The following is a 15074-nucleotide window of genomic DNA, read 5'->3' as shown; positions in this document are numbered from 1 at the left end:
TGTGGTGAATGTGCGCAAGTATTTGATAGGAAGAAGAAAGAGGAAGGGAATCCCTCAGTCCTCTTAAGTCATCCCCATACCCAAAAGGAGAACTCAGACCTGCACAGCCTGCACCATTTGGCAAGGCTACGACGGCTTGTAAGTAGCAGGGAAAGTTTAACCCAAGCAGTCTAAACCCACAGGTCCTAAAACTATCGCTTAGGAGGCTGGAAAAATGGCTCAGTTATTAAAAGCACTGGCTGGCCTTCCAGATGACCTGGCTTCAATTTCCAGCATTCACATAGAGGCATCGGCTGTAACTCCATTTCCAGAGATCCAATGCCCTCTTCTGGCTTTCCTGAGCACAAGCCATACATGCAGGCAAACACTAAAGTAAAACAAACACTAAAACATTGAATTTTTTTAAGTCACTTGGACATTTTATTTTTAATGTTTTAATGCCCTTTGATTTTTAGCTATTCAACAAAAATGTATTAATTGTTCACTAAACAATATAGTGCCCTCTGCTAAGCTCTTAAGGTAACACAGATATGCCATCCCTTAACTCAGGAGACAGAGCTGCCACTCACACAGAGGTCATGATCAGTGTGAGACAGCATATGCTAAGAGCCAGGTGAATTATGGAAGAGGTCTCTTTTCACACCAGTGGCAAGTGACAGCATCATTAAAACATATGTATAGGTATAGCCTTAAATGACAGTGAAAATTCAGAGGCATGAAAACTTTCTAAGGGAGGTATTCAGTGAAGATTTTGTTTTTATGAAACACAGTGGCCCAATTCGCTTGTACTTTATACAATGTTTAACTGAAACTCTGATAGTATGATCACACTGAAATTATTTATTTTATTTAACATGCCAGAGCAAGTATTTTAATATGACGTGAGCTTGTGCTGAACCCCAACTAATCACTTCTTGTGAAAAACACTTGAAGATTCTGCTTCCCTTAGGGCTCAGGGTTCACAGCGTCAGCTTCCAGAAGCTTCTAGACACAGCCCTTTCTACAGAAGGAGTTTTCTGATTTTTCAAATTGTTTGTGGATATAATTTTGTGGAGATTTGTTTTCAAGAATATGTTTTATGAACAGTTTATAAATGTTAAGGTTGGATAGATTTCTAATGTATTCTTTTTAAAAGAAATATTGAAGATATATTGGTTTATGTAACGTTTAAGTAGATAAAATGTACTCAGTAGTACAAGTATAAAATCTGGTGTGACGCTGGCCATCTTCCATTCTAAATGGCCACTGTAACTATATAGAATTTCATTGCATCATGTAGCCTCTGATTCTGGTTCACAGTCTGGCTCTGCTTAATTTTGCTTCGGGAATTTTTTGCAACTTTTTATGATAAAGTTTATATAAAGAAAAAAGATAAATTGTTTTTAAAAAAAGCAATAACTATTTATAAATTATATCTTTATAAGAAATTATCATAATTTAAACATTCTAATTTTATTTACCTACAAGTTCTGTTGAAAAACAACTTTCCTATTCAAGTATGCTGTTTTGTTCTTCATCCTTGTAAAGCAAGGATGTTTTACAACATCCTTGATTGTTTTATTTAAAACTGGATGCTCGTGGTTATTTTGTATTCTTGGCTAATATCCGAGTCAATTTAATCTGGAAATTGGGTAATACTTTGTATTATTAATGGATTTGTAGCAGTAGTGTTAGTGTATAAATATATTTTCCTGGAACAATATCATAAATAACTCAGTAACCTAGACCAACTGACCCAAATTTTTTGTTAACATAAAGCGCATTTTAACTTTAGATAAGTTCATAAAATATTAATAACTGGAAAGAACCAGTTGACAATGAGCTTTTTGCATGTGTTAAAGATCTCTTTGAAGCACCAGTTGTCCTCATCCCAATATGTCATCTTGGGCAATGGTGCCATCTGCTGTTGCCATCCTGTTACTGCTATTACAGGAGACTTGTTAGTATTTATAATCAAAAACTGGTGGTGGGGACATCCTCATGGAGACAGGGTGGGGAGGAGGTATGGGATGTGGAACAGTAAGACAGTGGACCGGAAGGGGTATAAAATCTGGAGTGGAAATGAATGAAATGAATGAATGAATGAATAAATAAATATTTTTAAAAATAAAAAACTAAAATTCTGTATTTTCAAATGAAGTTTAAAAATTGCATTGGACTTCATTTTATCTATTTCACAATGTAAATCTGTATCATTGTTGATGCACAAATTGGTGATCATATAAAAGAAAACTATAAATGCTATTATAAATTGAAATTGTTAGTAACTTCAAATAGGAGAACTCTTTTTATATATATATATAAAAACAAAAGTAATAACAATTCTTTTTCACAAAAGAAAATCAAAATTACCTTCTACAAAATTAATTAATACTGATTTTTTTTTTATCCCAAAATGGGTTTTTGGTTTTCTTTAGGAGTGTGTGTGTGTGTGTGTGTGTGTATGTGTGTGTGTTGATAATATACTTGTACAAATCACTAAGTGTTAATGAATGTGTTCCCTTCATGTTCCCTATGTTAAGGTTTTTAAACATTCTTTAATGTTATTCTTCTAGTAACTTTTTTCTTTCATGCTGACAATCAAATCCAGGAGAAGCATACTTCTCTACCCCTCAGCATCACTATGGAATGCGCTCTCCCAGCCTTCCTTGGGCTCTGAGTCAGGGTTCACTGTATCAGTCAAGCTGGCCTTGCACTCATGCCACAGCCCAGTCAAGCCTTGAACTCACAATTTTTCTGCCTCATATCTCCAAGTAGCTAGGATTACAGGCCTGTACCATGAGGCCAGGCTTCTAATAATTTTTCTTTTCCTTTCTTTCTTTGTGGCTAATAAGATGATTCTGTGTATTCCTTGTAAGCATGCCAGAAAGTAACTGATTTAACATAATTGGTCAATCTTAAATGGATGCAGACTTTCTTTAGGTGGCATGGCACAGAGACCCTGACCTCAAAATAGCATGATCTGTGTTATTGGTATGTTACATTCATAAAACTGCAAGGCTATGCTCAAGACTTATATCTGTGGATGTTGATACTAGAATTTTGAATATGGAGCAATTTAAAATATTTTATGGTTATTGTTTTCAGATAATGTAGAGCTGAGCTATTATTATAAAGCAGAAATTTTTGCATCTCCCTGCATCTTCCTATTTTTAATTTAAGTGTCGTTGTTGCCGAGTTTGGGTTGAGCATTACAAGATGAAAGCTATGTGGCTTGTTTCCGCAGTGTAAGTCAGGCGAGCTGGCTTCTCCTCCGTGCCCTGTCACCTTGTTAGTCCCAAGGGGATTTTTTTCTTAAAGGACAAAGATAATGTTCTGTTTTCTCTAATCTTTCTTCTCTCCTTTATAATTTCTACAATGCTATTTTAATAAGCACACTGGCCCTTTGGCCAGAGTCTGTGATATGACGTTTATTTATATTAGGCACTGGTTGTATTTCCAAATTTAAAGATACAAACACTACAAGCTTTAGAGATCAGTACTGTTTCTCAGTTCACCTCTGACATTTAATACTAATGATGTGCTTTGCAAATCCAAATGAGAGAATATGTTAGACAGTTAGAGAAAAACAACTCCAAGAGATGTCGTAGTTGACACACAGGAGGCAGCACCCTGAAGTCGGGAGCCAGGGATTCTGGGTGAGAACTGTGATAGGAAATAATCCTGGTAAAACTAACTGGGCTCTTTTTTTAAAATAATGTTTTCAAGGAGGCATTAAAGTTGGTACCTATTTTTTTGTTGTTATTTTTCTCTGCTATAACATTCTTCCTATGCATAGAACCTTAAAAATTACATGTTAGTAAGGAATGCATTAATATTAATACATTAGCCAGACAAAGAATCTCTCATTTTATATTCTCAGTACATCACATAATTAAAATCCAGAGAACCTTTTATACTAAAGCAAAGGGAGCTATTTGCTGCTCTGCAGCTCTTTGACAGTGCATGAATTTATACAGGAAAAGGTGTTCTTAAGACAAGGGGGGCACAGGCTGCAGCTGTTCCCCTTCCAAGGTTCCATCAGCTTCTCGGTGCCACAGGACTGAGCTCCAGGAGAGCTAATCCTCCCCTGGAGGAGACACATGCTTGGTGGGGCTAGACAGTATCAGCTGTGATTGGCCAAAAGTTGAGGCAAGGTTTTTAAGGCAATATCAATTGTTATTAACCTTTCCCTTTTGTGTCCTTTATGTCTGTCTCCGTGGCAGCCCCTGCACATTCAGGCCAGGGCTTCTGGAGTGCAAGATGTGTTCCACGCAGATCCTTTACCTAAGGCCAGCCATCAAACTAGTTATCACAGCTACAAAAACTAGCCCTAGCCATTATCCATAAAATCTAAATCCCACAATCTCAAGCTGCCTCAGCTGAGCATGCCTCGGCTCCTGATTGGCATTGGGTGGATTGGTATCAGTGGCGGGGGAGAGTTCCAACAAGCATGGAATTTTTTTTGTTCAGCTAATGTGTGGAAAATAAAACCCCAAAATAAGAATTGACACCTGAGTCCTGATTCTTATTAAAATGTTATTTACTTCAGTAACTTAGTCATCATTTGAGCATCTATAAAAGCATCATCATAAAACTATAGACAGCTGTATAGCTGCACAGTAGTGAAGAACACTCTAAGGGATATTAAGTTGTTTTAAAGACATACGAAATACAGGAATGTATTATACTAGTGTCCTACAGGAAGAAGAGATGTGAGTGCTTATAGTTTTATAAACAATGGGGTAGGAAAAGCAATGTTTCTGAATGGTAATGGTTTGCAGTTTAACCTAGAACAACATCACAACTCAAAAACATGTTAGTCATAGAGCAAGATGTAAAATTCAAAAATAAACTGAATAAATGAATAACTATAAAATTAGTAGCATGATCAAATAGAGTTACTTCAAGTGACTTAAAGCATGCTGTTTTGGCTGATCATCAGCAGAGTAAACATTAAGGTCAGAAACACTGTTAACAACATGCACTAATACCCTTTGTGGTTTATCATTTTCACCACCATTTTATTTTTTAATCTAATGCATACCTAAATGGAAAATGAATCCTTTCAACAATATTGTTAATGCTTTTTCATATGAAAAGATGCATAACTATAAAATTACTTAAAATTATAATTGCTGATTTAATTGATAGTAATCAGCACAGATTTATATTAAGGTTTCTCTTTTAGAATATCTTGTTTCCCTATACATTAAAAGGACTGAAAAGCAGTGACAGTTCAGCTATGGTGAATATGCCAAATACCCAGATTATTGATCTGCTGTCTTCCCCTTCTGGAAGGAGTGGAGAAGTAGATACCACTTGAGGGAAAGGAACTGTGTAAGATAACCCTGGAATATCGAGCCATGGCTTCACTACTAGGAATCACAGATACCCAGAGCTGAACAATTTGAGGATCATTAAAACTATTTACATATTATTGCAAGCTCATGATTACATTTTTGATAACCTGCAGACCAAAAATACTAAATAAAGAGAAGCGATCAGGCAGCTCAGACGATAGAAGTACTTACCACACAAGCCTGGGGGCGAGTCCGGTCTCCGGATCGCAAGGCAGAAAGAGAGAAGGGATTTCCAGGAGTGTCCTCTGAACTCCACACACATGCCATAAGACACGTGTGTTTTCCTGCACACACACTCAGAATCTTGGAGAGGAAATGTTTTTGTAACCCCATAATACTGACTGCATTTCAGTCACTGACAGCTAAATGCAAGAATGCTCCCCATGCCCCCCCCCAAAAAAATCAGAAGTAATAAATATAAGAGGAGTTCTATTTTATAGCTTCTAATTAAATAATTGACTTAAGAAGCAAACATTAATGTTACTAAAACCACTAATTGAAAGATTCATGAAGAACTTTATAATGGAAAAAGGTCAGAGTGACATCATCACTTTGGACCAATCTGATCATCAGGACAGGTGGTCAACGTGCTTCCTGATTTAATGTAAGAAAAATCACACAACAGTACCAATTACAAGTTTTGAAGATTAATTATTTATTTTTATTTTATGTGCATGTGTGAGTGCCTGCATGTATGTATGTGCACCACATGCACGCCTGGTACATGCAGAAGCCAGAAGTGTACTCAGATTCCCTGGAGCTGATGGTATAGGTAGCTGTGAGACGCCCAGTGGGCACTGGCAACTGAACTTATGACCTATTAACCACCGAGCCAGGTCTCCATGCTGATCTGCACAAACAATGGATGATAGAGGAACGTGTTGGATGGCATCATGAGGTTAAGGCCAGCCGGATCCAGAAAGCGGGAAACTATGCAACTTGCTCAGTAAACAAGAATCACGAAGGGTGGACGGCTCTGCATGATGGAGAGACCGAGAAATCCTGCTGTCAAGCCAGTGTCATGTGGTACTGGTTTGTGTCTTGTTCAAACAAGCTCGTAGAAAGACATCTCTTTGTAATCTGAGGCATCTACTTGTAATCTGAGGCCTGACCAACAGAATTATGACTGCATTGTTATTACTGGTGTTACATCTCATCTTTTAGAGCTGAGCAAACAGGATGCGGTCTGGCGTTTGTGTGTGTAGTAGCTCCTCCCCTTGGCTTTGCTTTTACATACTCCAGGTTTCCACCCCAAATATATGAGAATACAAAGTAGTGATGAACATAAAAACTGGGTGATGGTTATGAATGGATTTGTTGTCCTTTCATTCCATTTGTGCCTTTTCATAATACAATGTTAAAAGCAGAGGGGACGGAGCTCACATTAGCCAAAATCACAATAGCATTTTATTGCCTCCTTGGTAAATAAACTTTAGCTTGTATGTGAAAGTTTTAGTTTCTAGACATATTTTACTTTTGAAATTCAAAGGAGACTACTTATTACAGCTTGACTTAGTATGTCCATGTGCACGGGTATAGTGTTGGTTTCAAGCTTGTACTAAAGTACACTAACATTTCTCTTTTTAGACCAAGCCACCCTGGTAGAACAAGTGAAAAGAGTAAAAGAAATTGAAGCAATTGAAAGTGATTCTTTTGTTCAGCAGACATTCAGATCAAGTAAAGACGTCAAGAAGGTAAGTGCCCACGGGGCGTTGAATAGGACTTTGTTCCAACTGAAGGAGGGGCGTTGTTAGTAGATTGTACTTAGAGCTCGCTGCTTCCTCCCATGTGTAGATGAATGAGGAAAAGAATGTCAGTCATGTTGGTGAGGGAATGAGTCAACAGAAATGTAAGCATGTAAACTGTAAACATGGTTCTGATACCATTTTTTATTTTAAAGTTTATCAAAACAACTAAGATATCATCACATATAATTCTGTATCTGTAATGTCCCTTCCATTAATATAAGCAGGGTTTTTTTTACACATGTGTTTATATACTTTCTGCATTGTTATTGCTGGATAGATTGTTTTAAAGGAGTTTAAGTGATAAACCCATTGCACAAATAGAAGAATGGGTCCCTGGTCTGCCCAGATGCATGTCACTTACTCTGCTTCGGGAAAGACGAACTTTGATGGCATTTCATTTCTGTTGAATTTTTCGCTTATCCTTTCACTCGTCAAAAAGACTGCTTTTAAAAATTTGCATTCCTTAGAAGGAAAAGATGTTCTAGGAAATGCATGTACCCTTTAGTAGCATTGATATAGTGAAGTAATAGCTGTAGCTTACATTTATTTTAAAGTCTAATACATGTGCAAATGTGGTAAGGCTATATAGCATACTAATGATAGTCATTTATTTTTTCTGATATCAAATTTATAAGTAGTTATATTCTGGATATTACATGTTTTTAATAAGATGAAGCTACTTGTTCAAGTTTGCATTATTTAATGTTTCAAAAGTTAGCCTCCAAAAATATTGTACCAATTTAAATTCTCACTAAAAGTACAAGGCGCTTTCTTTCTTTTAAACAAATGCTTTTTCACGTTTACTAAGCTGATATGTCAAAACTATCAAGTACTAACTATAGAACTTCTGTTGTTAATAGAGATTTGGAATTTTAAATTACCTAATACATTTAAAGATAGAATCTTCCAAAGAATGAATTGAACATGTGACGTTTGTCCGGTATGGACTAGATAGCTAGCCTGGGGTGATCCACAGCTCCTGTGTTGTCAGTGAGTCATCACACCTCCTGGAAGCCACAGCTATGAAATGGAGACATATCCATTTTCCTTAATATCTTATTCTTGCATAGCATAAATCAATTTATCTTAAAAATGTATTTGTTAGGGCTTTGGTCTCAACAGTATTATTTTCTGAACTTCGTTCTGAATTCTCTGCTCTTTTTAGATGTTCTTATATCAATGAGCAATTTCTTTCTGTGGAAATATTACTTACTCTGCAGACGGGCTTTGTTCTACAATACTTGCCTATCTGGTTCTAGGCTTGTTTCTCTTTACATTTATTTTTAACTCACGTTTTCCTTCGTGAAAGTGTACCTGGTGAGGATTAGTTGTTCTGAGCAGGAGAATCTGCTAGAGCCTCAGGAGATGGCATACACCTCTGGATACATAGTAAAGTCCTAGCCATCCAGCACGTAACTGCAGTTACTAACTCTGCTTCAGAGTGATCAGAAGAGCAGTGATGGACTGACAAGAATAAATTTAGCCTTCTGACGTATAAAACGAGGGACAATGTATTAGCTTAGAAAGTAGCATCGCTGTCTGGTCTGAAATGTCTGCGTCTGCAGTGTGAGGCAAGGGCTCGGGATGCCTAAGAAGATGAATTATTTATGAGGAGATTACTTAGCAAAGAGAAGTAAATTATCCTGAGTACTATTTCATCCAGGTCCTGGGAAGACATGATGGGCTATCCTTGCTGCATAGCACAGATTAACTCTCCCGAGGACTAAATCACCCAGAGCCCAACTTTCCAGATCTTTGTCCTCTGGATAGTTGTATGCACTTAGTATAAAGTTTGCTTCTCTAAAAAGGGCTGTCCATGCTTAGCCACCTTTTCAATTGTGGCTTTCAACTGATTAAGTTAGATAACTGTCACCAGGAAGAAAATGCCTCATAGCAGTAGCATGCTAGACACTCTGGGTATCCTACAATACATGCTGATTTAACTAGTTTAACTCTGAAACCTTACCCAAGGAGTTAGAAAATGTGATAGATCCTTGATATATCATTATCTTTTAAAGATAATGATATATCAAGGATCATATATAGCTTATTTAAGATGTTGTTCCATAAGATCCAAGATACAGCTTTTCTTAAGATGTTGTCCCACATGAAATTGGCACCGACTGTTTAGCCCTAAGACTGTTGTGTCTGATAGAGAATCGCCCAGTGTTCAAAAGGAAAGTAAATAACCCTGGGCAACATACGTAGCAGCTGCAGCTTGGTCTTCATGCAGGTCCCCCAACAACTGGAGCCAGGGCTGTCCCTGACACCGGTGCCTGCCTGTGGATCCTGTTCCCCTAACTTGTCCTGCCTCAGTGGGAGAGGATGTGTCTAGTCCCGCAGTGACTTGATGTGCCAGCGTGGCTTGGTACCAGAGAGGGGAAAGAGGGGATAATGGGATGAGCTTGTAGGGGGGACTTGGAGGAGAGGTGGGGCTGCAATCAGGATGTGAAGTGAATAAATTAACAAATGAATGAATCAGAAAAACAAAAAACCAACCCTGTGCAACATGGGCATTTCTGTTAATTGGAAGATTAGGAAAGTCATTTTCCAATTGTACCACCAGGTGGCAGTATTGCACAAAGGCAGAAATTCTATGGTCCTGTGCTGAGATCTGTTTCTGTTTCTAGAGCCAAAATTTTCTCTTACATTTTCCATCACTTAACTGAGAAGCATGTATTGATTCTACAGCCATGAAAATTTAAATTTCCATGCTCCAATCCTAACTTTTGATATTTTTAATTTGCATATTTGTTTACTTTTTTTTTTTTAATGCTGAGCTGAAGAAATGGCTTAGTGGGCAAGAGCTCTTTCTTGCCAGGGTGAAGATATGTATTTGTACACCAGCAGGCGGGGGGGGGGGGGGGGGGGGGGATGACAGAAAAAAGCCAGGTGTGGTTACATGTGTGCTGTGGGGCCCAAGAAGGTCACTGGGTCCTCCTGGACTAGCTCAAGGTTTGGTGAGAGACCCTGTCAAGGGAATAAGGCAAGCGTGCTAGAGCAGGGCATTCGCCCTCCCAGGCCTCATGCTGTACACTGCACACACATGTGGAAACGCACAGAGGAAACACAGAATGGGAGTAACTGGCCTATATAATGGGATTGTACTTGAAAAGGGAGAGTCCACAGCTCCTCCACATCTTTTCAAGGCAGTTCAACTTGTGGTCGGCATCCCCTACCTGAGCTCTACGGCAGCAAGTTGTCCTTATGAGGCAGCGTGGACAACCAGACATTGACTTCTTGAGTCTTGTTGAACTGACGTGTGTTCCACTTTCCCTCACCCAGAATATTGGTTTGCCTTTAACTCAGTTTCTTAAATGTGTATTGTAACTTCATCACTAGGGTGTGTACCTTCTAGGCTAAGTAGATCAGAGATATACAAATGTTTGAAGCCTGCATGGCATGGGAGAGGAGATGTTGCCTCCAAAATATGAGAAAAACACTAAATAAAATGTAATTATTTCTTTTAATATGTATAAAATTAACATTGTGATTCACATGAATATAATTTGTTATTAGGTTTAGTGTTGATAAGCATACCTTCATTCGGAAGCAGTTTGTGACACAGATTTTTCTCACTTTGTTAGAACATCTACTTTTCTTTAATGATTTCCCAGAAATACAGCCTTCAGGGTCATAGAAGTCTCTTATTTAAGCAGACCAGCTTCCTTTAGTGTGAAATGAATTCAATTTGAATCAAATAAAATCCTAAAACGATGAATGACTCTTACCATTAAGCGTTAGTTCACCTGGGATGAAGGGATGGTTGAGTCCATGAACTATTTCTCGTGTAAGCAGGATTGGGATTCCATCCCCACCCAGAGCCCCATGTGGACTGTGGTACTGTGCTTGGAATCTCAGCACTGGAGGGGCAGGGACAGGAGGTCCCTGCGATCGCCGGCCAGCTGCCTAGCCTATTTGGTGACCTGCAGGACAGAAAGTGACACCTTATCAAGAGCCAACATGAAGACTACCTGAGGAACAGCACCATGCGGGCACGCGCGCGCGCGCGCGCGCGCACACACACACACACACACACACACACGCACGCATGCTCACAGACTCTTAGGGGGCTACTCTTCTGTTACTAACCAACACATAAGGACTTTCCCTTCTACCAAAACAACTATAGAACCTGACAAGATCTATTAAGCAGCTCTCAGGTACCTGACTTTAAGTAGCTCAAGAGTGAATATCTTACCATGAGTGAAACAGAGCATGGTTCTCCCAGTTCCTGGCCTCTCTGCCTGAAATCAGGTTCCTGATTGCTGAGTTGTGCAGCCCAGCTTAGCAAGCACCAGTCCAGGCCTGGCCTACAGTGTCTACCCTGGCCTCCCTCCCTTCGGACTTTTCTCCTTTCAAATTGTTCAGTGTCCCTCTGGCTAACGCACTCTCTTCCTTCCTCTTCCTATGTCTTAAATTTTACCTTGTAAATAAAAGATACTGTCCCTAGGCACCCAGTCTATGATAAACCAAACTCACCTCTCCAACCCCTATCATTTTATATCGGTATCTTATTTATTTCTTGTGAGTATATACTGTGGTTAATAACTATGTGTTTATTGTTATATGTTTTTTTACAATCTGTGAATTCAGTCAACAACAGAACTCTCCAGCAAACACGGTGCTCCTTCCTAGTTTATTCTCCCTTTGTCTCTAGGACTTACCAAGCAATGTTTAGGGAGACGGTTAAATTGATAGGTCTTCAAATTGAAATTAAAATAATCTAAGAAAAACTTAATTAATTTACTCATCCTCTAGGCATTCTCCATAGAAATATTTGTTTTGAGCTTCATTCACAAAGTAGGTGTTAAGTAGTAGATATAAGTCAAAAGTAGTATAAGTCAAAAGAAAATAGAAATTAAATAAAATAGAGCCCATAGATGTTGAAAAAAGACTACCGAGGAGAATTGATCTCCTCTTCATTTGTTCTGTATTATATTTTAATTTTAACCTCAGATTCTGATCTAATTCATAGCACACGCTCCCTGTGGTCTTGCTGCTGACCAGTCACTCCTCAGGCCACCTCCTCTGTCAGGGAAGACTGACGCCTGAGTCAGCACATGCCTGGTCCCTCCAGGCAGGAGCAGTGATTTGTGATCCAGCACTTAGTGCAGTGTGTGGGCCATGGCAAGCACTGCATGCAGTTGGGGGTGGCCAGTAAGAACTTTAGTTTTATTCTTACAGAATATCATGTACTTTTTTTTAAAGCTTTTATTTCAAAGTACTTTAAAGTAATCTTAAAAGCTAGCCTGTGAGTCTACCAGTGGATGACGGGATGAGCATGCAGAGCCTTACAGCGGAGTGGTCGTTAGCAACTGCACCACCAAGTGCCGCTGTGCCGGGACACTGGCGGCTCAGAAATGCTAAGCCAAAGGAAAACCACTTACCGCACGGGTCCCTGTACACAGGATACCCAGAATGGACAGCCACAGAGCACATCAGTTAGTTGTCTGCCTTTCCTTCAAGAGGTTAGAAGAAATAAGAAGTGATTGCTAGTATATATAGAATATGGAATGTCGGAAGGAATAATAAAGATATTCTGATATAGATCATGATAGCAGTTATAGAATTGTGTAGATGTGCTGAAGTCTGTAGAATGGTGTGTGAATTATAGCTAACAAGAATAAATGTGTATTTTAAAGATAACTTAGGTTTTTCTTTATACCTGAGGCCAACTTAATCCTAGAAGTACAATGTGACTTTTTTATTATATAATTTAAACACCAAATATGTATATATGTTTATGTATGTATATATATGTGTGTATATTTCAATAGAAAAAATAAACACTGATTTCATTTAAAAAGCATAATGATCACAGGAAATTTTAAAAATTTCCTTCACACTTGTATTTGTTTTTTTGAGTCGCATTTTTCCCATTCAGGAATGTGGGACTTCTGAGATGACTGTTACATCAGAAGAGACTGAGCAGAGCTATTATTGCTCAATATTACATATTATGATTCCTGAGTTCTCAATGTATGCATGCTCAGATTACTATGTGCTGCATTTTCAGGCAGGAGAACCAACTGAAGGGAAGCATGTGACTCCAGCATCAGGACCAGCAGCAACAGCTGCTGACCCACCCAGCACGGGGAAGGAGATAGACCCCGACAGCATCCCCACGGCCATCAAGTACCAAGATGACAATTCTCTAGCTCACCCAAATGTGAGACCCTTAAACCTAGTGCACCTGCTCCCTGAGTCCCCAGGCATTGTCCTGTCCTTCTGACACTAGGAAGACCAGTGCTAAAGGGCTCAGGGCTTCTCTTTGCTACAAATGGGCAACTGACCTCAAATCTTATGGCGTTACATATATTTTAATTTGGTGTTGTGTAAGCATGTTTCCTTACTTCCAAAACGGTTCTGTACTTAAGAAAAATGATCAAAGAGTTTTTTTATAACTGAAATGGGAAAGTATTATACAGCCAGAGTTCTAGTGCTAGCCCACTCTGGTTTTTCAACTGTCTGTGTCTTTACAGAATGGCATGACTGTGAAAGGAACTCGCAGATGTAACAGTCGGGTTCTCCCTTTACTTAAGGCTCCTGAGGCTCTTGCCTCACAGTGGGTGGAGTTTAGCAGTGAGGTGGCATCAGGGGCTGGGGTTAGCAGTGAGGCAGCATCAGGGGCTGGGGTTAGCAGTGAGGCGGCATCAGGGGCTGGCCGCACACCCTGGGAACACTCTTGGAGTACCCCGCCAGTCAGCTCCAAGCTGCTGATGCACACTAACATTTTCCTTCTCCTTTCTTTTCCTGTAGTTATTTGTTGAGAAAGCTGAAGCTGAAGAAAAGTGGTTCAAGAGGTTAATTGCTCTCCGTCAAGAAAGACTGATGGGCAGTCCCGTGGCCTAAGCAATGACTTGTGGTCGAATTGGCAGTAACCTTGAAGATTTAGGTTTTAAAATACCAATATTAAGTTTCAATTTTAAAAATAATTTAGCCAATTACAGTGAAAAGAAATCTCATTTCCTCCCTCATGTTCAACTAAATATGTAGTAACTTGAATTGTGAATTGTGAATCTGTTATAAAAGTTCTGAGTGCATGAACATATTTCACTGTCAATAAAGCAAATAAGAAATATCAGTGTTGAAATAAATGAATACTCAGTGTTTCTCATTATAATTCTTACAAAGTCGTGTTTATATGCAAGAGCTATATTATGTAGTATGAGTATGAGATTTCTTCTCCTGTGTATTGAGAAACCCTTCTTGAATCCCTTCATTATTTCACCTTCCTTAAGGGTTTAGGTATCACATAGGCACCCTAAGGGGTGGAAGCAGTGGCCATGGTAAACAAGGTAGCATGTTTTGTGTCTGCGGTAGGCTCAGCCCTCTGCTCCCAGTCCTTCGGAGGCGTAGCAGGGAGGATCCCAGCCCCAGTGTACACTGCACAGCAAGTCCTGGGGCACCTCGGACCACATGGGAGGCCTTGCCTGGACAAATGTTAATTGAATAAAGGGATCATTTTTGCTTGGAGATCCATTTGTATTACGTGTACTTTTGAAATCTGTAACTAGACCTCAGCCCTTTCCTGTAGAAATCACATGCCCAATATATTAGTCATCACTGCATTGCTGTGACAGAAGACCTGGCCTAACTTCAGGGGAAAGGCTCATTGTATTTTGTCTTATGCTTTGAGCAATTTCAGACTATGGTCAGCTGGCTCCACTGCTTGTAGGCCTGTGGTGGACAGAAACATAGCAAGAGGCCACCTCCTAGGAAAGCCACTTGCTGGTGACTGTTGGAAAGCAAAGAGACAGGAAGGGGCTGAGGTCATTGTACCCTTCAGGGGCATACTGCAGCCACCCGCCTCTAGTCTGTCCCTACCTCCTGGTAGCTCATTCCGCTCTAAGCTCATGGTTTAGTCCATTAATGAAGCAACAGTCCTCATGCTCCAGCAACCCTCTCCACACCACCAGCGCGCAGCCAGGATTTAAACATTCGGGACTTTATGAGACACTTCATATCCAAACCCTAATGA

At 39.4% G+C, this 15074-nt stretch overlaps 1 protein-coding gene across 2 annotated transcripts in view; it reads left to right on the top strand.

Annotated features, from left to right (window-relative positions):
* Positions 1–14569, top strand: part of Rsrc1 (arginine and serine rich coiled-coil 1) — a 364221-nt gene extending 349652 nt beyond the window's left edge. For both annotated transcript variants that reach the window (XM_052180392.1, XM_052180391.1), the window contains exons 8-10: positions 6930–7036; positions 13110–13262; positions 13853–14569. In XM_052180392.1, coding sequence (XP_052036352.1) covers positions 6930–7036; positions 13110–13262; positions 13853–13945 — 353 coding nt within the window. In that variant the 3' untranslated portion in view covers positions 13946–14569. The remainder of the gene's footprint in view (positions 1–6929; positions 7037–13109; positions 13263–13852) is intronic.
* The last annotated feature ends 505 nt before the right edge of the window (positions 14570–15074 follow it).

This window comes from Apodemus sylvaticus, chromosome 4 (genome assembly GCF_947179515.1).
Source record: "Apodemus sylvaticus chromosome 4, mApoSyl1.1, whole genome shotgun sequence".
NCBI lineage: Eukaryota > Metazoa > Chordata > Mammalia > Rodentia > Muridae > Apodemus > Apodemus sylvaticus.
The sequence above is the reverse complement of the archived record's forward strand: the minus strand, read 5'-3'. Positions and strand labels throughout refer to the sequence as shown.